The sequence below is a fragment of the Polypterus senegalus genome, chromosome 5 (assembly GCF_016835505.1).
Source record: "Polypterus senegalus isolate Bchr_013 chromosome 5, ASM1683550v1, whole genome shotgun sequence".
NCBI lineage: Eukaryota > Metazoa > Chordata > Cladistia > Polypteriformes > Polypteridae > Polypterus > Polypterus senegalus.
The window spans coordinates 1,860,241-1,885,605 of NC_053158.1; the positions used below are offsets into that span (position 1 = coordinate 1,860,241).

General features: G+C 46.8%; 1 protein-coding gene across 1 annotated transcript in view; it reads left to right on the forward strand.

The window, feature by feature from the left end:
• Window positions 1-25,365, forward strand: part of cubn (cubilin (intrinsic factor-cobalamin receptor)) — a 279,179-nt gene that overhangs the window by 58,131 nt on the left and 195,683 nt on the right. Inside the window, 6 exon segments of the mRNA XM_039754274.1 lie at window positions 3,346-3,476; window positions 12,115-12,304; window positions 15,205-15,365; window positions 17,726-17,907; window positions 20,508-20,664; window positions 21,666-21,847. Coding sequence (XP_039610208.1) covers window positions 3,346-3,476; window positions 12,115-12,304; window positions 15,205-15,365; window positions 17,726-17,907; window positions 20,508-20,664; window positions 21,666-21,847 — 1,003 coding nt within the window.

Consider the following 25,365-nt stretch of genomic DNA (forward strand, 5'->3'; position numbering starts at 1 on the left):
ATCCTGAAATGAATAAAGGACCCCCGCCTCTAAACTCACTCAGGTGTCAGTGCCCACCATTCCCATTGCAGTTGCTGTCTTCCTTCCACCTGTGATCAACTGTAATTGGTGTGATTAGTGAAGCTGTTCCTGGTCCATTCATCCCTTTACTTGGTAGTGCGACTGACAGCAAACAACTGACTATGGGTGGCAAGTCACTTTCAGAAGATCTCTGGGACAGAGTTGTGGACGGACAGAAGGCAGGAGATGAAGACAAAAACACCTCAAAGGCTTCATCAATCCCATGGAGTTTAATAAAGCCCATCATAAAGAAGTGTTTGGTACAACTAGGACCCCCCAGACCGAATGGAAGAGCAAGGAGTACACTAGTAAGAGAGGCCACCTGGAGGCCAATGGCCACTTTGAAGGAGTTACAGGATTTGATGTGGTGATTAATGATGTGCAGGTGACAACAATTTGACAAGTGCTCCAACATTATGGCTTGTTCGGGAGAGTCACAAGGAAAAAGCCACTTCTCAAGAAAGGTCACATGAAGGCTCGTTTGTGCTTTCCCAGAATGCACCTTGAAGATTCTGATGCCAAGTGGAAAAAAGGTCTTATGGTCAGATGAGACCAAAATCAAACTCTTTGGCCTCAACACCAAACGGTACACCAATGCAGCTCACCATCCACAACACACCATACCTACAGTAAAGCATGGAGGGGGCAGCATCCTGTTGTGGGGGGCCTGGGGCTCTCGTTAGGGTAGAAGGAAAAATGGATGGGGCAAAATACCGTCAAGTTCAGGAGGAAAACCTGCTACCCTCTGCCAGAAAGGTGAAGATGGGCAGAATGTTCACCTTTCAACACGACAAACAACCCGAAGCACACAGTGAAATGGACCACCCAGTGGCTGAAGGAGAAAAAAGTGAATGTCATGGTGTGGCCAGTCAGAGGCCAGACCTAAATCACAGTGGAAAGATCTGAAGATGGCAGACCACCAACACTCACCAGCCAATGTGACCGAACTTGAAGAGTTAAAGTGTAAAGAAGAGTGGGGGGTAAATATTACACAGTCTAGGTGTGCCAAGCTGATAGAGAAGAATCAACAGACTGTCATTAAAGCAAAAGGGAGGTCAACAAAATGACAGTGACATGTGTGGGGGGGCTGACCCTTTATTAATGTCAGTAGGTCTTGTTTTGACTTTTTATTATTTTTCTGAACTGTAGCCTTGATATCTGTCACTTGGATGTTAGAGGTGGCATTGAGTAAGTAAAGCTGGGAAGAAATATTTGTTTGTCGGTTTACACTTGAGGATGTAAAGCAAAAAAAAAAAAGGGAATATTTCGAAGGGGCAGATTTTTTTCTATACCCACTGTATATAAAGAAATAAAGAAAATCAAAAACAATGGGCACTGCTTATAATCATCATCATTAACATAACCGACATAAATCAAAGAATCCAAAATGAAGATGAGATCACATGAGTCTGAGTGGAGGAACCCTGACACTTTATGACAAATTCTAAAGGAAAATGAAGAGTCGGAAAACACCAAAGACTGGAAGCCTCCCACTTTCATTCATGATGGCGGACTGGAGGGGCGGAAACTTAATGGGTAGGGGGTAACTTGACTGGCATGTTTAAAGTTATAAAGGGAATCGAGACGGTGACTTAAAAATGAGTTCATCGAGAACACGGGGGGCACAGCTGGCGACTGGGGTGGGGGGCAGTTTCACACAAACATTAGGAAGTTCTTCTTCACTCGGTGAACCAAAGACCCCAAGTAGTGTGGTGGAGGGCCAGGACTTTAGGGGCCTTCACACCTCGCCTGGAGAAAGGAGACGATTGGCGAAATTGGTGGGCTAAATGGCCCGTTCTTTTTAAACTTGGTAGTTTTAGTTTTTAAATTGCACTGTTCTTTGGAGTATCCTTGGGGGCCACTGGTTTGACTTTGTGTTGCTCACGGGGTCCCGAATGAGGCACATGACCTGCACTGTGAGCGGGTGTCAGTTATGGCATTACGGCCACGTGGCGTCATTACCCGAGGGTGATCTGGCTCATTGTTGAAGACCCAAGTGGCTGGACCAGGCCAAGGGGACACTCACGTAACACCTGGCTGTGACAGATAGAGGGTCATTTCTTGGGGGGCTGTGTCTGCCAGGGGGTTTGCCAACCGGGATCTTAAGCTGTTTCATTGTGTGGTGGGTGCTGTACCAGTGCATGCTCCCTACCCTGACCCGACCTGACTGACAACATAGCACACACTTCATCCATGTTGGACTAATTTGAATTTTGTTTTCAAGTGTTTTCAGTCCCACCGTTTGTGTTTTTCTTCTTGTTTTGTTTTGTCTTTAGGTTTTGATGGCTTGACGTTTTGGGTTTGATTAACTCATTGATGCGTCAGTTATGCCACTACGGCCATGTGGCGCCATTACCCGAGGGTGATTCGGCTCATTGCTGAGGCTGGACCAGGCCAAGGGGATGCTCACGTAACACCTGGCTGTGACAGATAGAGGGTCATTTCTGGAGTGGGGGGTACTGGACGGTGTGTCTGCCTGGGGGAGTTGCCAACTGGGATCTTGAGCTGTTTGGTTGTGTAGTGGGCGCTGTACCAGTGCCTGCTCCCCAACTTGACCTGACCTCTGCTAACGTGTTCTGTTACGGTCACTGCATCCCAACGGTCCAATCACATCTGCCTATCACGTTACAAATCACTAAATCAAGGCCGACTCCGTCATGTCCACTAAAGTCTCTGTGATTACGTCAGACTAACATGCTCCATTCGTGCCTCAGGTGTTCTGTTTCAGCCTGCGTTCTCGCCCTGGCTGGGGGTTCAAATGTCTCTTTTATGTGCGTTCTCTTCATTTATTATGTTAATGTTGTTGATCGTTTAGTTTCTTTCTGTACCATGTGTTTTGGGGGTGGTCTCCCAAGATCTACCTATCACTAAAGGGGTCCACTGTTATCCTTATAAAGGCTGAGAGAAGCCCACAGTCCCCTGCGGTTCATTGAATGTGCTATGTGGTTGGTGAGTTCTCCTGTGTTTTTGGTCTTGTTAAATGTTTCTGACTTTCTGTTTTTCTTCCATTCTGTTGGACTTCATTTTTGGGGGGTTGCCTGTTTTGAAGGCATTCTCATCTGTGCCTTTGTAATCCTCGGAGCTTATTTTCTGCCAAAGAGCACTTTATTAACATCAATTTTTACAGAGAGACTATCCGGGGTTTGATGGTTGTTTTCCCCCTCCAGTCTACATTTGTTGGGCCTTCTTGTGTTTAGGCCCTCCCTAGTTCATGACTCATTAGTTTGAAGAAAAGTGCAGGACCCACCTGAATGTAACTTGTGCTTCATTTTCCAATTCTTCCAGGTACTGTGGAAGATCTGCTCCTCCATCGCTCACCAGCACTGACCACATGATGACCATCTTGTTTGTCTCGGACTCGTCGCTGGCTGTTGAGGGATTTTCTGCTAACTACATCTCCATTAATGCTACCACAGGTAAGCGATTATCGATATTCGGCTTCTTGTTTTTTACATTGGGTGTCCTGAGAGAAGAAGATCGACTTCAGGCCTCGTCACTGCCTAGCAGCTCCCACGGGGAGTCGATGATAAAAACGATTTCATCCACTCGAGGGTCCTCATGTTCTGATAAGTAAATTTTTAGCATTGTTTGGAACTTCTCAATATTACCAAAGGAACGTTTCTCGTATCCTAAAATGAGTTTATGACATTATTTTCCATCTCTTGTTCTGAAGTTTGTATCTTTCATGTCCTCAGCAACGACTTAGGATTTTCATTTGGTTTTTGATGTCTTGGTCATTATTTGATCTTCTGGTTTCCTTGACTGCGTTTCACCTGTTGGGCAGGGTCATGGGGTCCAGCGGCTGGGGGTTATCTGTTGGTGAAGAGAGATTCACGGATCTTGACTTTACTGATGATGAGAGACTGAGTGAGGGGTCTGAGTGTCTGGGCTTGTGAGGGTCCTGATAAAAACCAAAGGGCCAGGCTTAGGCACGCCCATCAGCAGTATGTCTGTCTGCAGAGAGAGTGTCGACCTCGTCATTGAGAGGTTTACTGACCTCAGTGGTGACATTCATGTGACTCTGGTGCCTCTTCCTATGAAGTCAGTAGGTGGACTGGAAGAGCTTGGGGGGTCATGAGGTCACTTTAAAGGGGTTTGTGGTGTTCCTGATATCTCTAAAAGGATGAAGGTCCAAGTCTTTAGAGTCCTGGTGCTCCCTGTTTGTGAGACATGGACGCTACCCAGTGACGTGAGATGAAGACTGGACTCCTTCATGTGTGTCACTTCAGAGGGTCCTTGGGGGTCCCGCTGGTGTGAATTTGTGTTGCTCATGTTGTCCCAAATACCATGACCTGCATTGTGAGGGAGCGTCAGTTATGGCATTACGGCCATGTGGCGCCATTACCTGAGGGTGATCCAGCTCATTGTTGAGGGCCCGAGTGGCTGGACCAGGCCAAGGAGATGCCCACGTAACACTTGGCTATGGCAGATAGGGGGTCATTTCTGGAGGGTGGGACTGGACCACGTGTCTGCCTGGGGAGGTTACCAACCAGGATCCTGAGCTGTTTCATCGTGTGGTGGGTGCTGTGCCAATGCCTGCCCCCCACCCTGACCGGTTTCACTTGCTGACTTTTGCTTCTTAAATTCTGACACATTCCACCTCCTGGCAGGATACTGGCAATGCTGGAGTCCCTCTCAGCCTCACTTTCAATCCAGTGTTTTCAAATGAAAACCATCTCCATGCCCACTTGCATTTCATTTATAAAAGAATCTCTGAATGCACTAAAATGACCAAAAACGCACAAGACGTAGCCGTTTGGCCACACTGGGCATTGTGTGCATCCGTGGAAATATGAGGGGGTCACGTCCTCCATGCCAGGTCTTTACACTGGGAGAGCAGCAGTGGTAAATACGAGAAACGAAGAGCAGATGGTTGTGTTTGGACGGGTGATGAGGTGGAATCGTTATTGAGAGTAACGCATGAGGAGAAGGCGAGCGAAACAGCTGAGGAAACGCACCAACCAATCAGAGCGCGACCAGAGTCTCCATTTTGAAACGTCTCCGTTGTCACCTGTCCACACCACAACGCTGAGCCGACATTTACGGCTGTAGAGAAGCGTTTTCAAACGTCTCTGTTTTTGGTGTAGTGTGGACGAAAGGCAACAACGGAGACTAAGACAACGTGGACGTAACCTAAGGTATGACGCCATTATGGCCCACCAAGAGAGGCACAGCAGCTTATCTGGGCCTCCTGGGTGAACGGCGTCGTGACGGACGTCACATCACAATGGCTGCTTCTTTAAGAGCACGTCATGTGAGTCCGCGTGCAGCTTTTAATCAGCGGATGTCCAGTTTGGGTCAGTACTCGGGAGCGCCACCTAGGGGGTCAGTCTGTTACGATTTTGGACTTTTGAACATCATTGGTTTCATTTTACACGTTTTATCTTCACTTTAACAATATGGCAGTTTTCGTATGTTTTCATATATTTCGTATATTTTGGATGTTTTAATGACATCAATGAGGCATCATTCTGTGTTCTTGATTCGGATGGTGGGTGTCGCCATTTTGCATTTTTTCACGTGGCCATGGCCATATTATTGTTAATGATGATGCGCCATTGCCATGACGTGGTCTGCAGGTATGTGACACTTGACGCCATCACGCTGATCTTCTTTAAGAGGGCAATGTCAGCCCTTATGCAATTTGCCATAGGAACTTTATTGGGTATGAAAGGAAGAGCCTCGACACGCACAAAAAGGTTTGGTGGCAGCCGCCCATATGTTGTCCCCTGGCTGCAAAATGGGTTTTGATTGCGCACTCATTTGCATTGGTTTGAGTTCTCAATTGAACTTTAAAGGCCAAAACCGGAAGTGACATCGTCCGTGGCGCCGGCACCGGAAGTGACGTCATTGGTGGTGCGTCTGGTAGGTTTTCCCGTATCTGGCATGCAGAGATAACAGAAGTGGCATTAGTGCACCCTGCCACCCCCTGGCCTGGCAGGTAATTACCTTGACTTGGTCCACTCAGCTTCCTCGTACTCGTACGTGTGTGACACGGGGTTGTCATGAAGTTTGTTCATTTTGACAGTCTTGCCACTTCACACATTTTTCACTTCATCAGCGTGTATCACGTCACAAGCTTACGGTTAACACCAAGGCCAAGGTTCTAGTGCCAGCGGTTAATCAAGTGGCAGACAGACACAACACTTTTATATACAGAGGACAGAAGGGGGCAAGTGAAAAGGCAGAGCGAGTCCCACAATAGTCAGGGTGCCCATCGGGTGGGCAGACGTCGTCTAATTTGCAATAAAAACAAACTTAGCAGGCCCCCAGTGGCGCTAACAGACAAAAGCACGTCGTCCGTAGCCTCTTATCGCCCTCTAGTGCCGTTTCTGGGTGGGTGAAGCTCGGCGGAGTTCCCGATGAGTTCCAAATGAGAGGCCACCATTCCAGGGACGTCTCTCTCTCTCTCTCTTTTATTTTGCCTGGACCAGAAGGGGCGGGGCTTCTCTGGCTCTGTTGCCCTCAAGGGGCGGATTCTCGGTGCGCTGCGAGGGAAAAAGGAGAGGAGACTGTTAGAGAGAGCGCCCCCTCTCATTCCGGGGTGGTATTACATGCCTTAGCTGAGCCTGAATGGTGACCCGATGGTGTGAAGAAATAGACTAGGAAATGACTCACGGTCTGAATAACTTGATTATACTACCAGAGCAGTCAGCACAAACCACCAAATTTACACAGCGATACTCTGAGTTTGGATTTGCATACTTTACATCAAGTGACAAAATCCAATAAACACTTTGCATTCAATAATAAAACACAAATGTAAATTATAACGTGACTGTTGTTTGGCTGCTTTTCCACCAGAATGCCAGTCGCTAGTCCACTCAAGTCAATCGACCGGTGGGCCGTCACTGAGCCAAAAACTCTGAAGAAAGTGACAACGGGAAGTGTTTGGCTCCTCCGTAGTCGCCGAGATGCTGGGCTCAGACCCCCGAGGTCCAACAAGCCCCCTCACCCAACTCTAATTGGCAGCACCCACGGGTGTGCCTAACTCAAATGGGCTTTTTTTTATTGCCATGATGAAAGGTCTTCAGCCACAAGTTCTCTGCGCAGATCAATGAGCCCATTGTAGCCGGAGCATCGCTGTAACTTGTAATCCAGTTTTGGGCACGGCGGGCTTATTGAAATAACGGGCCGTTTGTTTGTTTAATTTCCTGCCAAAAGCCCAGCCCTTTCATTTTCTGGGGCAGCTTGTTATTTGACAAATTTCACAAAAGCGTTTTTTGTATCTTGGGCCTGCTGAACTGAAACAAATTAGCTGATGAATGCGGGCCCCAGGCGGAGCTCGGGCTGCAGCCATTTGATTTTCCATTACCGCCGGGGATTAATGTTGCAGGGCTCATGGCTTATTTTTGTGGTTATTGTCCCTGAAAGCCAAACGAATCTCATTTCTAGCGGCCTGTAAATTCTTTGTTGGCTGCAGAATGGAAGCTCAGTTCTGCCAGAGGGCCTCGTCTGGCTGCCGTTATTTTAATGGGATACACGCCGATCAATAAAAAGAAAGGCCGCTCCTCTCACGCCTCTCATACACTGGAGCAGCGCCCCCTACAGACGCCTGATTTGTCAGAGGCCCTGACCCCCACAAGTCTGATCGGGAGAATTTGAATAATTATTTAATTAGGGGGCTTACCATTTGGCCGTTAAATTGAATGTATGGCGCCAAACATAACTTGGAGTTTTCCTCTTCTTTGTTGTCACTCAGCCCTCATTCAGCAAATCCTTATTCTCCGTGGATTTCTTCGCTTATCCGCCATTCGAAGAGTGCATCCCGAGTCCTCACTGCAGGCCGCTGGATGTGGGTGGGGTTGGACATCGGGGGGGGGTTGTATTTGTGGATACATTTGTGCATTGTGCATGAGCGAGACGTGAGATTGGCCGATCACAGTTCTGAGACGCCCCTAATGATGGTCTGCACCCGCTACACTGAATGGATCAGCGTGTGACCCCACGGGCACCGAGAGGTCTGTGTAAGCCATTGAGCCCCACGTGTGACGGGGACCAGGACTTGCAATCGTTCCCTACAAACATGCGGGGGTCATAAGCTCGGACTGCCTTGTGCACACCACCGGGACGGCTTAGTGAGGACCTCGCTTGTGGCCCCTGGTGGAGCGTCTAGAACACGATCGAACTTGACTATAGAGGGAGACGTTAAAGTCGTGAACGTGAAATCGTAAAAGTGAAATGGTGAAAGGATCGTTATCAAGCCTCGAGGGGCGTCTGCCCGACTCCTCCCACCAAGATGGTGTCCTGACAGACCCTAACCCCATTTTTGATTTGCGCCCTTCCCCACCCTAACCTATCATCTATGGGGGAGGAGCGAAAGCTTTAGATTCGTCCAAAATTTCAATCTCCGGTTTTTGCCGGATCTCGGCGTTTTAGGGTCCCCTGATATCTCGATGATGGGTGACTGTCTGTGTGTCACAGTTTCTTGAGGACACTGTACAGCTAAAATGGCCGGACAGAGAAACACCAAAACTCGAAACCTCAGCCCGTTGTGAGATGATGATGATGATGATGTGCCGATTTGTTTTTGAGCCAAACTGTACAAGAGAAAGAGACACTCGAGAGGATCCCTCAAATACCGGAATTCTGCAGTGAATTAGGAAGTTTTCTCGTCAATTCCTGTCGTGATGACCTGTTTTATGATCAGAAAGATCAGCAGCCGAGCGGACAATAACAACTGAAATGTCAGAGAAGAGTTTGGGTAACTTGGGTCTGAGGGCTCAAAGCCTGATGACGCTCACGGAAAAATTCTTTGTCTTAGGATCAAAGCTTCTGTTTTTGTGTAACCCTCATGTAAATAACGAGAATTGACTGCACGTTAAAATGTAGGGAGAGACTTTAGGGTCCATTTCTAGTGGGGTTCTGTTTCCCTCTGTGTGTTTGAACTAATCTGCATCTTCACGTGTATGCGTAATCTGTTTAATTATTAACCCCTTTCGGGCCTGGATTTTCTGTTTTTATGGGAAAATTATTCTGTGAGATATTCTACCTTTGGGGGCTCTAAGAAGCTCAAAAATGAAAAAACAAAAATGAAAATTAATATACAATACCTGCCAGATGCTTCAATCTTCTTGAGGAAAGAAAAAATTCAAAATGGAGAAAATTACTATGTGGTGTGCACAGTCCAGTAGCGTCCATTTTCACTTCTGTGTTTTGTGCACTGTATGCCAGTCTCTCCAGTGTGCACTAATGGTAGCACACGCCCGGTGCCAACGGCTGCAAACGTACCTGTGCTTTACAATAAAGACTACATGCATGCAGTACGTACTAGTAATAGGATGTCAGGGCCGAAAGGGTTAATTATTCAGGTCAGGTCAGGTTGGGGGGCATGCACTGGCACAGCATGTTGCCGCACCCACCACACAATGATACAGGTCGGGATCCCAGTTGGCAACCCCCCCAGGCAGACTGGCGGTCCAATCCCACCCTGCGTAAACGACCCCTCTATCTGCGGCCGCCTGGTGTTACGTGGGCATCCCCCTTGGCCTGGTCCAGCCGGTCGGGTTCTCAACAATGAGCCAGATCAACCTCGGGCAATCGCGCCACATGGCCGTAGTGCCGTAACTGACGCTCTCTCACAATCAGGTCATGTGCCTCATTCGGGACTCCATGAGCAACACAAAGTCAAACCAGCGGCCCCCAAGGACCCTCTGAAGAGACACACATGAAGGAGTCCAGTCTTTGTCTCAGGTCACTGGATAGCGTCCATTTCTCGCAAACAGGGATTACCAGACTTGGACCTTCGTCCTTTTGCTGTGGTATCAGGAGGGGGCGCCACACACCCTTTCCAGTGACCTCATGACCCCCGCTCTCCCAATCCATCTACTGACTTCACAGGAAGAGTCACATGAATGTCACCACTGAGGTCAGTAAACCTCTCAATGACGAGGTCGACACTCTCTTCACAGACAGACACACTGCTGATGGCCGTGCCCAAGAGGTCATTAAAGGCCCTGATCTTGGTTTTTATCAGGACCCTCGCAAAGCCCAGACACTCAGAGAGCTTCCATTAAAGATCAAAGCATCGTCAGCAAAGTCAAGATCCGTGAGTCTTTCTTCACCAACAGATGCCTCACAGCCGCTGGACCCCATGACCTTGCCCACCACTCAGTCCATACAAGCATTGGGCAGAGTAGAAGCAGAACAGACCGCTGACGGACCCCCAGAATCAACTGGGAAAAATGCAGAGGGTCTGCCTCCACTCTGCACAGCACTCTCAGTGCCAGCGTACAGGCCGGCCATGACATTAATTATTAATATCAATTAATTCTGTAAAGCTGTGACGGCAGTTCACCTGTGCTCTGATCAGCAGTGACCTGTGCACCATCTTAGATTAAAATAAAGGCAAAATATTGAGACCCACCGGGGGGGGCACTGAGAGGACGGGACATTAAGAGCTTGTCCCATGGAGACCCCCAAGCAGGCCCATGGAGAGTCGTCTGCCAAGGCTTTTCATTTCTCCATGCAGGTGACGTTAAGTCACGTGTGACCTTTAGCAGGAGCCTGCTGTTTCATGAAGGCACCGAGTTTGGCTGGCGAGCGGGCGTAATGCTTTCCACACGTGCGCCGTTAGTGAACCTCTAATGACTTTAATGCGTTTTGGTTTGAACGTCAGTCGAGGCTCGTTAAGATGTAAACCGCCGAGCCGAAGACGGAGACGGCGCTCACTTTTAAAACGTCCTGGCCAAATGGCACCGTCAGTACAAGTGTGTCGAATGCACGGGGAACTCGTGACGACCCCGAGGAGGTCCTCCATCAGACTGTGAATGAGTGGGGTCTCAGTAAGACCTCCTCTTGTATTCATCATTACAGGGGGCCGACACACGTGACCCACCATCCAGACAGAATTCGATCCTCAGGCCAACATCAAAGCAGGAGGGTAACGCTGGGGCGCCCCATTAGTTCTTTCTCAATGGCCGTAAGACGCTTGACTGACGTTCATAAAGACGGGGTTATTAGCAGGAAGTGTCGTGTCGTGGCGTCTCTTCATATTTTTATTGAGTAACACGGGGGGTCTTTAGGGTTACGGACCTCAGTTCTGACATTCCTTTTTTTATTTATCCATCTACTTTATCTTTGAGCCCTGTTGGCCACCATTTTGCATACTTTACGTGGGCCACCATTTAGGACACCCGTGTCCCTCGCTGCCATGTTATGGTTTTAATTTCTTGTTCAATATTACTTGTCCTTTGTTTGATCTTACACTTGTGTTGGGGGGTTTCCAAGTCAGAGAATCCATTTTAAGCATTGATTTTTCAATTCTACAAATCCTTTAGTCATTTTCTAACCCGCTTAGTCCTGAATAGGGTCAAGGAGGTGCCGCTGGAGTCTATGCCAGCCAGCATAGGGGGCAAGGCAGGAACAAACTCTGGACAGGATGCCAGTCCATCGTAGGGTGAAGCCGATTTAGTGTCGACAGTTCACCCAACATAGGGGTTTGTGTAACGTTTTGGCCGCCATTTTAAGTTCCCATGGTGAACCCTTAGCCGTCTCGTCAGGGGCGTGGCCTCAGAGGTCGTGACCCACACTTCCTTATCCGATCTGCAGACTCCAAAAGGGTTCAAAACCTGTCCTTAAAATCCTTTCTCTTTAATCTCTTTCAGTTCTGATCCTTTGTGCCTCGTCTTTTGGGCCCTGATTTTTGTCTCGGTCTCTCGTGGAGTTGCAGTCCTGGCTTTGACCTGCTTTTCTGTTCAGTTTTCAGGGCACACACCAGACAGGGTTGGGCTGCCATTTTGATTTTAGCGTCTTCTCGATCCGATATTACTGAACCTGACCTGAATCTGCTGACATTTCAGAACATTTTGGCTCCTGGCCATTGCTTTGTTTTTGACTTTGACTTTTGATTCTTTTGTCTTTCTGGTGTTGACTCTTCTCTCGACTCCTCTTCTGTCAGCCCTTTATCGCCTCAACGTTTTCTTTAGCTGGTGAATCTGTTCCTCCATCGCAGACCTAAAGATTCAAGCTGTCGAGTTTTGTTACAGACGTGACGTACGGCACCTCTACCCCTGTTCCAGATCTCTTCTGTTTCATCTTATTGTTTTTTGACAGCCTGTGAAGAGACATTTACAGAGCCTACCGGTCAGCTGACATCACCCAACTACCCCAACAACTATCCCGTCTACCGAGAGTGCATCTATCGTATCATCGTGAGTGTGAACCGGCAGATCATGCTCAACTTCACCGACTTTGCCTTGGAGCCGACGTACCCCAGCTGTCTGTACGACTACGTGGAGATCAGGTGAGGAGAACGTCATGGACTAGGAGTCCCAAAGCACGTAAGTTCCAAAACGACTTCCAAAAATGCTCATTAGAGGGGGAAATCCCATCAAAAACCCTGGCAGGACATAAAAAGGGCCTTGTGGAAACTTTGTAAATACAAGATATAAAAGGCTCATCGATAATAAAGATGCTCCATGGAGTGCAAAGGCAAAATAGAACAAGGCAGGAACAAACACTGTGTGATGTTTTGGTCTCCAGGCTCCAAAAAAAGACAAAGTGGCGTTAGAAGGCACACTTGTGGAGGTTCAGTGGCTTTACTGAACAGCAGAGTCCAAAACAAGTGATGTGACGATGTCACCAGCTGACCTGCTGCTGTTGGTTATGGAAGCTCTGCGACTAACTGATCTTCAGATTTCATAAACGTAACATTAAAAGTGACAGGGAATTAAAAACCTCTGAAGTCTGAAGGTAAAACTGTCAGGGGCTTCAGACCAGGATGGACAGCAGGGGCCTCATGTTAGAAAGCCTTACTTAGATTCCATACAGAAAAAAAAAATCAAATGCTTGAAAGGCAAAAATTGTGAACGTACACAAAAAAACAGACTTCTAAAACTCAGATCAACTTAAAACTCTGTGCCTGTGCGCTCACTTTTAGACACTGCCCGTCACTTCCTGCCAGTAACCATATATGGTGTAAAAACATTTGAATATTCATGACCTAACTAGCATAGCACTGTGGCCACAATTATTTTTGAATATTCTTCACCTAATTAGCATATCATTCTGGCCATCATTATCTTTTGAATATGCATGACCTAATTATCATTAGTACATGCAATCAGAGGACAGAGAAACAAAACTTCAGGGAATTTGAACTTCAGGTATTAGTGACTGACATTTTTTTTTCTTGTCACATGAAATGGAACAAGTGACAGCAATAGTAATGGCCACTAGTAGCTGGGTCTGCTGCTGCTTTTAATATCTGTTAATGACTTGGACTCAAGCTGGATAAGATAGCAGATGATACCAAGATAGGTGGACTGGCAGATAATCGAGAATCCATTGAATCATCACAGAGGGGACTTGGACAGATGAAATTTCATGTCAGTAAATGTAAAGAATTACACAAAGGAAGTCAAAATGTGAGGTTTGAATACACAATGGGCGGTCAGAAAATCGAGAGTCCACCTTATGAGAAGGATTTAGGGGGCAAAGTGGACTCTAAGCTATCGACTTCCAGACAATGTTCAGAAGCCATTAAGAAGACTAACAGTATGTCAGGTTATATAGCGCCTTGACGTGAGGAGTACAAGTCACAGGAGGTTCAGCTCAACCTGTATAGCACACTGGTGAGGCCTCATCTGGAGTCCTGTGTGCGGTTTTGGTCTCCATAAAGACATAGCAGCACAAGAGAAGGTCCAGAGAAGAGCGACTCGGCTGATTCAGGGCTATGAGTGGGGATGAGTTATGAGGATTCAAAGAGCTGAGTCTTTACAGGAGATGAAGAGGAGACCTGAGTAAAGAGTTTAAAATGATGAAGTGAATGAGTCCAGTGGATCGAGACGGTGACTTTAAAATAAGTTCATCAAGAACGCGGGGCCACCGTTGGTAACTTGTGAAGTGTAAATTTTGCACAAACATTAGAAAGTTTTTCTTGACACAAAGAACGATAAACACTTGGAATAAGCGACCAAGTAGTGTGGCGGACAGGAGGACTTTGGGGACTTTATAAACTTGACTTGATGTTACTTTAGTGGAGTTAGGACCGGACTGGACTGGTGAGCTTTGTTGTCCTGAATGTCCTGCTCTCGTCCAGATTGTTCTAAATGTTCCGAGTCCCAAGCCGGATTCCAATATCAAGGATGAAAAAAAATCCAGAAATTCACACAGTTACAAAAAACACAAAAACTCTCCACTCCTTTGAGATGAACCGCCTGGAACTGTGGGAGACCCTCCAAACTTATAGGGTGGCAGGTGGCCCCATCTCTTGGGAGACCCCTAGAAATGCCAGAAAACCATGAACAATGATGAGAAATTAACAAAGAGGACAAATAAAGAAAAGGAATTTAAATATACCACCACACAGACGCCATTACAAAGAAACAAGCAAAATATTGAAGGGCAGCGTCCAGAATCAAGCCAACTACACCTCATAATTAAGAGAAAGCATAAAGCAAGACAGCCACTAATTCCAAAGGGACAGACGTCGGCGGCGTGTTGATTTCCACATGCGGGTACTCGTGGCAGTAATGAGCTGTGAGGCCCGCCTCAGAATTGCCATCTCAAGAGTTTATGTTGGCTTTGTCACTGTTGTCACTGTTGTCACTGTTGTCACTTTTCTCCGCTCCGTTGCTTGTTCTCTGTTTCTGTTGAGTGGTCAGAGGTTTGTAATTCTCTCCCGGCCCCTCGTTTCTCGGCCTCAGCTTGACTTGCATGCCATTCGCTTCTTCTTCAACTCTGAATGCTCTTCGTGGTGTTTCTTTTTTTTTTTCTTATGCTATTTTTTGGATTTCTTGATATCTTTTAGGATTTTGAACTTTTTAATTTAACATTTTGGTTTTGTCTCTTTTTGTGCTTCCTTGGTCTTGAAGCCCTTTTTTTTTGCAGTTTTGCTCTTTTTCTGCTTCACTTCTTAAATAATCTTTTAAAGACCCTCTCGGTTTTTGTTCTTTTTGTCAGTTTTTTTGTGTCTGCCCTTGTTCTTTGTGTTTGTGAAGGCCGTCCGCCTGCTCTTGAGTCTCGGGACTGGACTGGAGCTTTGAGGTCTCGGCCCTTGCTGAGTTTGAAGAATTGAGTAATCATAAGAGATGACACCCGGGTCCTCTAAAGCCTTTTGAGAAACTTCATTGAAGGTCCACCCCAGACTCCCTGATGTCACCTGCTGTTGATTGTGACCCACTTGTCCTTTCTGTACTGCAGAGATGGAGGATACGAGACGTCACCCCTGACCGGCCGATACTGCGGCACGACCATCCCGCCAATCATCATATCTCACAGCAACAGACTGTGGATCAAATTCCGCTCGGATTTCACCTCCACCTACAGAGGCTTCATGGCCCATTGGGATGGCACCTTAACAGGTACAGTAGGACCCTCTTAACTTGGCAGCTGTGACTTGTGTGTGACGGCAGCAATGCTTGCAGTTGAATTAACAGAAAGAAGAGGATGTGGACCCCGCAGAATGCTGAGGCCCCTATACCGGTGCTTTACAGGGGGCATCCTTGTATATTACAGATTAGTTGTACGCACGTGATTTTAATTTTCTTTACCCTTCTTTGCTTAACATGTCATCTACAGACGCTTAGGTCACACCACTGGCTCATAGATGTTCAGAGCTTGAGAGTTCCTTCGCACAATAAGTCTCAAAAATGACTCCCAATGGCCTTCACACCCTGACTTGCAAGAAAAGGGCACATGTAGAATATTTATAACTAAAAAAAAAGTTGCTTTACAAAAATAAACTCAAAGAATGAGTGCAAAAGATGAAAGGAGTTGCCTGAAACAAGAAAGGCAATCCAAGTAGAAGAAAATCTCAAGAATAGTCAAAAGAAAGACTACAGAGGGCAGAAAATTCAGGAAATCATTTAAAAAATCACAATAACTTTCTTCACTAGAGAAACTCTCCAATGCCAGTGCATTCAATGAACCGCAAGGGACTCACGGCCTCCCTCAACCTTTATAGGCCTAAAGACAAACCCACGTGGCGATGAGCAGGCCTGGCTTGGCCTCTTAGGGAATCACAAACAAGACACATGGGACGCAGCAGCAGATACACAGAAACGACACAATCAAAAATATTCACATATTAACACACTAACAACATGATAAAAATATTCACATATTAGCAACACGATTACAAATATTAACATATGAGCATATTACTAACATATTAACAACTTGATCAAAACTATTAACATATTAGGAACACGATCAAAAATATTAACATATGAACATACTATTAACATATTAACAAATTGATCAATAATATTAACAATCCATCCATCCATTACCCAACCCACTATATCCTAACACAGGGTCACAGGGTGGGGGGGTCTGCTGGAGCCAATCCCAGCCAACACAGGGTGCAAGGCAGGAACAGATCCTGGGCGCCAGCTCACCGCAGGGAGCAAAAATCAAAAATATCGACATACAGTATTAACCTATTAATGACATGATAAAACATATTAACATTATTAACATATTAGTAACACAGTCAAAAATATTAACGTATTAACTACACGATCAAAATATTAACATAAACAAAAGAATCAAAAACATACAAAACAGACAGAAAAGAGACGCATGAACTCCGCCTGAAACATGACAGCAGAGTGGTCCACACGTTGCCCCTCACACTCCCATCCTGCCTGTGTGTTGCAGCCACCATTCCAGCTTTTCCAGAACTAGAGTGGAGGTTATGACCTGTAGGGGGCACAGCAGTGGTCTAAAGACCTTGGCACAACTAGACACACAAGTGCCGGGTTCAACATAAAGTATTTTTTATTTGCCCCCAATCCCTTATACAGGTCTCTTCTCCTTTCAGAATATAAAATAAAAGCCTTTCTTTTTTCTTTTCTTTTCTTTTCTTCTCCTCCACTCCTCCCAGCCGACCTTTCTCCTGACTTTACTCCCGTCTCTGACTCCCCTAGGGGCAGCGGAGCAGCTCATTTTCAACCAGGACCCAGCAGTACCTTCAGCACAACATCACTGCCACCAAGGAGCATTTCTGGGTCAGGCAGAACCTCCCCAGGACAAAGCAGTGTCCAAGTACTCCAGCAGGGCTCTCCATTGGGACTACAGCTCCCATGATGCCCTGTGGGTTCACAAATGGGAGCTTCACCAGGGGGGTGCTGCCATCTAGTGTACTGGGGGAATTCACATCTCCTGCTGTACTTCCTTTATAAAGGCCTACTGGCTGGGAACAATACCAGCAACCAATCCGGCCTAGATGCCCCTCCATCCAAGTCCATCCATTCTACAATCTTCCCAGCCAGGTAAGCAGTTATCCATTCTGGCTGGGACACTATGTTGCTGGTAACGTAGTCCACACCCGTTCTTAGCCCATCCTCTTTTTCTCACTCATAACCTCCGCAGTCCCACTGACCCAATATCGATGAGCAGGTCAAGTTCTTGAGATGACTCCATTGGACAGCTTTGGCTTTATAGAAGTAAACTTGCAGTGGTGATGGTGGTGAGCGCACATGTTCTCCCTTGTCACTCCATTCTTCTTCCTCCTTACTTCCACCTTTCTATCTGCTCGTGTCATGCATCTTCATTTCTTCCCTCTTTGATTATCCCCAGTAAAGTCTGCTGGCTCTCCCACCCACCCTTGGTTTGTTGTAGAGATACAGGGGACCTCAAGTTAACCACGAAGAGTGAAATGGTGGTCTGCCATGTCCCTTAACAGGGTCTTTAACATGCCAACATGTTTTGTGGACAGGTTGTGGTGGGACCCTGACGACAAGTTCCGGGGGCTTCACCTCCCCCAACTACCCCCTGCCATACCACCCCAACTCCGAGTGCTACTGGCTTCTACAGGCAAATGGCGGCAGTCAGGTGGAACTTCGCTTTGAGGTCTTCCATTTGGAGTCGAGCACCAACTGCAATTACGACTTCCTGGAGGTGAGTGGGCACCGGGCAGCCGGCTGGCTGGTTGGTGGGACTTCTTCTTTCAAAGTCAAGTTCAGATTTGGCACTGCTATTCGTCATTTTGCACTTCAATTGTAAAAGCGAATAAAGTATGTGTCACCATAGGAGTATAGCGCCTTGCATGTGTGTGGCATCCTGTGGCTGGAGCTGGTGTCACTATGCAGTTATTGAAATGCTGACAAACGAATGGCAAATGTGATAGTGTCCCCAACCTTTATTGTCTTTACGTGCCACTTACTGAGTTCGCTCAAGCCATTGGGTGTCCACAACTAAAAGTTTGGAGGTTAGAACTGGAAGCCTTAAGCCCACAGAAATTGAAATATCACTAAGGGGGCCATGTGGAGCCACCAGACGCATCAGACCCACCAAACCCTGCTCAAGTGGTTTTGGGGAAGCTTCATAAAAACTGACATAAAGGAAGATGGCACCGTGTAGAAGTAGCCGCCACAGAATATCTGCTCTGATTTGAAGAGGGTCAGTGACTGCAGAGAAGATGATGCCCACACTGCCCACGTCAGTTAGTATGGCCAGTAGCGAGTCCACCTGTGATTACCAGCCTGGGCTCTCTCTGGTCTCAAACAAGGGAGGATGTGACACACAGGAAATGACATAAGCCGGGATGGAGTCGCTCCTTGAGTTGTTAAGGCCTCAGCTGACCAGCTTTACGGGGTCCTCTGCCACCCGTCCAGTCTTTCACTAAAGCACCAGAAAGTGCTGCTGCTGCAAAAGAAAGCCTGCATATTAAGGTGGGCATCTCTTCACCTCATGACCCACGGCTCTTACCTCCCACATCATGAAGACCTTCGAGAGGCTGAACCTGAAATTGAGGAGTTCTCTCTTGTGAAGGACCACTTGGGACCCACGCAGCTTGTCTACCTAACAAAGTCTGGAGTGGAGCATCCACTTGTTTGTCCGCTTCTCAAACGTGTGGACTAAGTTGGCAGCATTGTGAAGGTGACAGGTTTTTTTTTTTTTTTTACTTCTCCAAAGCCTTCAGTGCCATCCAATGAGGACAGTTAAGGGCTAAGCTAAGGGACAGGCCGATGGGGACACCTATGACATTCCATTACAATGGGCTATCTGGCCAGCACACAATTTGAGAGACTCAAGGACTGTGGAAGCACCACAAGGAACAGACCTGTCTGCTTTTGTCTTCATTCTGTGCACCTCTGACCAGAAACAGAGCAGCTGGTCATGTCACCTGCAGACATTCTCAGATGTCAGATGATTCGTCACTAAGGGGGTTGTTGAGACAAAGCCATGACGAGAGCTTTGAGAACCATCTGCAACTCACAATCAGCAAAACCAAGGAAGTGCCTCTGCATCTGGTCACCATTCAGGGAGTGGAACTGGAGGTGGAGCACTCCTGCAAGCACTTGGGGGTCCACATCAGTGACAGGCTGGAGTGGTCCAGTAACACATAGAAACTGGAGAAGAAAGAGTGGAGTGGACTCTATTTGAATAGGACACACCACTCCTTTAGTGTGGGCAGATCTTAACCTGAAGTTCGTGGACCTCTAGGAGGTCCTTTGATGGGTTTCAGGGGTTCCTTGAGAGTCAGATCAAATGAACATTTATATTCACTATGCAGCCTGGTACTGTTGATTTTTCTTGTTTGAACTTCCTCACGTGATTTTTCTTGCAAGTATTTATTTCACCTACGCCTAGCCACTGTCACCTGGCACATGTAATGATGTGATGTCTGTTACAATGAATAGTAGAGGCGGGTTCAGCCAGTCACCATGAACAGTGGCATCAGGAAGGTGTCATCACAGCTTGGCCCAGGCCACCGAGCCACATCTCTATCTATCTATCTATCTATCTATCTATCTATCTATCTATCTATCTATCTATCTATCTATCTATCTATCTATCTATTATATAGTGCCTTTCATATCTATCTATCTATCTATCTATCTATCTATCTATCTATCTATCTATCTATCTATCTATTATATGGTGCCTTTCATATCTATCTATCTATCTATCTATCTATCTATCTATCTATCTATCTATCATATAGTGCCTTTCACTCTATCTATCTATCTATCTATCTATCTATCTATCTATCTATCTATCTATCTATCTATCTATCTATCATATAGTGCCTTTCACTCTATCTATCTATCTATCTATCTATCTATCTATCTATCTTATATAGTGCCTTTTATATTTTTCTGTCTTTTAAAAGTGTACAATTGTTCAGGGATTGGGGGGTCTGATGACCCGAGTCAGATGGCAAATCTGTGCCCAGAAGACAAGCAACCACCACATCCGGATGGTTTTCAACCCCACAGGTAAACACTGAGTGATGCTCCTAAGAGTGGTGGGCACCACCATGGGTCCACAGAAGGGTCCGGAAGTGAATCCTGTCCACTCTTATTTTAAATGCAGACTCCCCAAAGAGTCTCAACGGCGAGCTCCTCATTACTAGGACTTAATTGACATATTTGAATGAAATTGGAACTGCCATGTGAATGGGAGGTGGCGGTTGGGCACTAAGACCACCGTCAGTCCCTGCGTGTTTCATGTTAAATGGAGAATGTCAGATACACGTTTGCTTTCACCTACAGGTGTACAATGGCAACAGTTCCAACTCTCCTATCTTGGCCAAACTCTGTGGTAATCTAATCCCGCTGCCCATTCGATCCTCCAGAGAAAATCTGTACGTCAAGCTGCGGACGGACGCCTCCATCGGGGCTGGGGGATTTGTGGCCGTCTACAGTCAAGGTCGGTGGTCTCTTTCTGTTGATCAGTTAGCACTGACTTTAGTGCTGTTAATAATGATAACAATAATATTACATTAGATTTCTGTAGTGCCTTTGCATTGGGGGTCTGCTGTCCAGACGTCTGGCTGTTGCTACTGTAAGGCACAGCGCTGAAGGTTCACTTCCTACCACTGACCCTCCCTGTCACTTCATTGGTCTCCTTGAGTGTGTTGTGTCTGTGAAGTTGGAGAAATAAAATTCAAAAAGAAGGAACACAAAAACCCATCCAGTAATGGGGATTACAAAAACAATACACAAGGGGCAACAAAATTAGCCAACCTGATGGGGCCTGAAGCCCTGGAGAGAGCACTGGCACAGCTGTAATGAGGTGTAGCCACAAGGGGTCGCCACTGAGCCCCAAACCACAGACACAGTAAAACCAACCCAGTCTCAGGTTCAAATTCGTGATTTTGGTTTTCATTAACACTTTCTTCTCCAGAAGACCAGCGGAAATACACCAATACATCCCCCACCACCTCCACCTCCAAGAGAGCGATGCCCACTCTGACTCGTCTAAGTGCGGCGGTGGGCTTTCTTTAAAAGTCAACCCAGGAACTTCTTCCAGTCTCCTACTCAGGGTTTCTGAAGCACTGCTGGGTTGTATGGAGCTCAGGGCAGACCTCTCCTGGCAGCGCCCTCTGGTGGTCCCCAAAGACCCTGACAGGGCTGCATTTCTGGACTCCAACTCCCATGCCACACGGCAGTTAAGGTGTCCTGATTGGGTTTGCCCTGAACTGCTCCTGGCCTGCCTGTTCATTCAATTCATCCATTATGGCCCTCCTGACCATATTAGAATCCTTCCTTTATTGTGGGCAGGATGCTGTCCTTCCATCCTGGCACCCACAGAGGTGACAGTAATTTAAAAAAAAAATACTTGTTTTGAATTCCATGTCTGCTGTTTGTCAGTGGACCTCCTATGAAAATATCAGAAAAAAGAAAATCAAATGTCTGCTTCTGTTTCAGTCTGTCAAGGAGTCGTCATCAGGGGTCGCAACAGGGGCGTCTTGGAGAGTCCCAACTACCCGGGTTTGTACCCCCACTCAAAGCACTGCAACTGGACCATCGAGGCCACCGCCGGGAACACCGTCAACTACACCTTCACAGCCTTCAGCATGGAGCCCTACTGCAACTACGACTACGTCAAGGTAAACGGCAGATCTGAGCGACTGTGGTGGGCAGGGGGGCGGGCACCGGATTGGGGTCAGCAAAAGGACAGCAGGAGGAGGAGGATGAGGAGAGGTCCTTGATGAGGCTTCTGTGGGCAGCACTAACTTGGCAGTGATGAGGAGTGAAATGACTGACACAATTCATGCAAGACAGATGGATGGATAGGTGGATGGATAGATGGATGTCTCCTAATATCCCCAGCATCTCTCCAAACCAACACAATCTCGCCTCTCTGACTTTGTCTCCCAACCGTCCAACCTGAGCTGATCCTCTAATGTCCTCAAAACGTTGGATTAATAACATCTGCCGTATGCTCGTTTCTATAAATCACAATCATGCTGTAGATGTGCACAAGTGAACAGGCCTCAGACCCACCCAGTTGCCACCCTGAAACAACATACATGGGCTATGCTAATGAACCTCATACATATGCAATCACAATGCTGCAGAACCTCATTGGCTAGAAGAGCAGCCTCCCACCTGACACATCCAGCGCCTGTCCTCTGCGTCCAATGGCGCTCCCACCCCACACAGCATTGTAGTGCCTCTTCTCTGTGCTCTGGAGACATGGGAAGGCATAAGATGCCAGGGTCATGAGTGGGTAGCCACTGCCACCTGGCACATGTAATAATGTGATGTCTGTTACAATGAATAGCAGAGGCGGGTTCAGCCAGTCACCATGAACAGCACCATCAGCAAGGTGTCATCAAGGCTTGGTCCATTGTGCCACAACTCACTCTATCTATCTATCTATCTATCTATTATATAGTGCCTTTCAAATCTATCTATCTATCTATCTATCTATCTATCTATCTATCTATCTATCTATCTATCTATCTATCTATTATATAGTGCCTTTCAAATCTATCTATCTATCTATCTATCTATCTATCTATCTATCTATCTATCTATCTATCTATCTATCATATAGTGCCTTTCACATCTATCTATCTATCTATCTATCTATCTATCTATCTATCTATCTATCTATCTATCTATCTATCTATCTATTATATAGTGCCTTTCACATCTATCTATCTATCTATCTATTATATAGTGCCTTTCACCTGTCTATCTGTCTGTCTTGTGCCTTTTGTAGTTCATTGTGACTTTCCAGTTCCCCACAGTGAGTCTCATTTCTCGTCTGCTGTTTCTGACACGTCACCCGCTGTCCCCATTTGGCGAGATTTCTGTTGTGCGTTGGCATCTCTTGGAGATCCCCGTCATGCCAGTCTTTTGCCAACGCTGTATTTGTTTCTCTTATGAGTTGTCTGGTGTAAAGAATGTTGCCGTTGCCAGGCTGATGACATTTCTACTTTCATCGCCTATGAATGCCTTTTTTTTTTTTTTGTTGGTATTTTTTATCGTCATTTTTCCTGGCAAGTCATTTCCCGTGTGAGGCGCTGGCTTTGATATCCGTCCATGTGCTCGTGAGCCCTCGATGACACCACATGTGTGAGTTTTAAGTTGATGTCACTTGTCCTCCCCTTCAGTCTTCAGCCAGCCCAAGTTTAAATTTTGTTGCATCTTTTGTCATTAATGATTGTATTTCTGTCGTTTCTTAGTGAATATAGCGCCTTTCCTGGTAAGCCTGACTCCTTCACTTACAGTTTCCTTTTCCTGACGTGTCTGCTCCAATTCTAGAACACTCCTCAGCGCCCCGTGCTGTGTTGCTCTCTCGGTGTCTCTGAGCTAGGAGTTTGTGCCCTCTGCTTTGCCAGTCCAGCACACAAATGAACTGGGAGTGGAGCCTCCTGGGGTTGTCCCCCGTGTTTCTGTGGTGTCCCCTCACGGTCACCTGTCTTGGCTCATCCTGTGTGACTGACCGCCTGTGACATGACACCGCTGCATTGAAGGAGTTTGCCACACACTCAGAACATAAAGTGCTTCTTCTGTTAATAGAAATCTCGTTGTTGGCGTCTCATGCGCTGTCCTTAAAATTGTGGGGGACGCAGAAAAGTAAAAAAAATCAAAGAAAATCAGTTTTTAGCTTTGAAAAATGTTAGCTGTGACCGCACGAGGGGCTGGGATGACGACATGGCATGACAGTGACAGGCCCTCAGACCAGAATCCCTCTACTGTCACCATCACGTCACACTCATCACAAAGACGGGTGTAGAAAATCTGAGGACACGTGGCTTGGCTGCCTCTCCTCCTTTGCTTCTTTGATACCCAAAGCAAAGGTTTTACACAAAAGGGGCTCCAAAACAATGGCTGGAATGTAAAGGGGGCTCCCTTTGTAAAGCCTCCCCTTTAAAGGTTTGTGTGTTTCTGTTAATGTTTACTAGGAAGCCGCCAGGCATTTTTTCGGCCTGCTCAGCCCAACCAGCAGGATCAGACAACCCTGGACGGGATGCCAGTCTGCCTCATTCACGGGGGGGGCAAGGCAGTAGCTGGGTTGGGGGCAGCGGGTAGCACTTAGTGTAACTGTTAAAGGCGCTATATAAGTGAAGGTTTGTGCTGTTGACAGGACAAGAACTGTAAAGTCAGGCCTGGCAGACACAATCTAAGCAGCTGATTGGGGACAAAATGGGGGGCGACTGCCTGTTTAAGAAGCGGTTTGGTGGGAAGAGTTCATGATTTAGGCTTTTCTGGTTCAATTTCACATGTTTTGTTATCATAATTCAAGTTTTGCTCGTACTCATTTTTATCATTATCATACGGACACCACTCTTATGAAGGGGCTGGGGAGAGCTGGCATGTGGCAAGTACAAATCACACTGGACACTCCATAGGGGACCCTGTGCCACCACCCACCCTGCTGCCACTCCAACTGACTGCTCCTCAAGCAAGTAAGCCCCACCCCTCTGCCTGTCACTCAAACACATAGCCCCGCCCAGCTGCCTGCCCAGTAGTCCAGTAGTCCTTCTGCTTCTTAGGATTTGCCTTAAAGTGACATCAGTTTGCTTATTGATCAGTGAGTGTCACTCTGCTCTGACCCCATTAACCTGTTGAGCAACATCCAGCCAGCTGCCACTCAAACATCTCGCCCCACCCAGCTGCATGTCCTTCTACTTCGTCTGAGTTGCCTCAGGGTGACAGCAGTTTGCTTATTCATTAGAAAGTGGAAGTAAGACCTTCCCTCTGCTCTGTACTCGTGACAATAAGGACCGGACCCCGTAAACCCATTTAGCCCCACCAAGTCAGCTGCCACTCTAACATGTGGCTTCCCCTTCGCTTTCTACATTCCGCACAACCCTTCTTCTTCTTCTTCTTCTTCTTCTTCTTCTTCGGATTTGCCGCTGATGTAAGTCATTTGGTATTCGTAACGTTTTTCAGGTAATGAGCACAGAAGTTCCAAAGTATTGTTGTTCGGTTTACTAATCAGGTCAGACATCTCGTCATTTTAAATGACGGTGACATCAGACTGACTAGGGATGGGGGGTGGCACTGCCATGAACGTCCAAACAGAACATCGCACGAACACGTAGTCAACATAACGCCATTGGCATCGTAAATCCTTAATAGTAACTGAAGTGAATGAAGCCCAAACCAC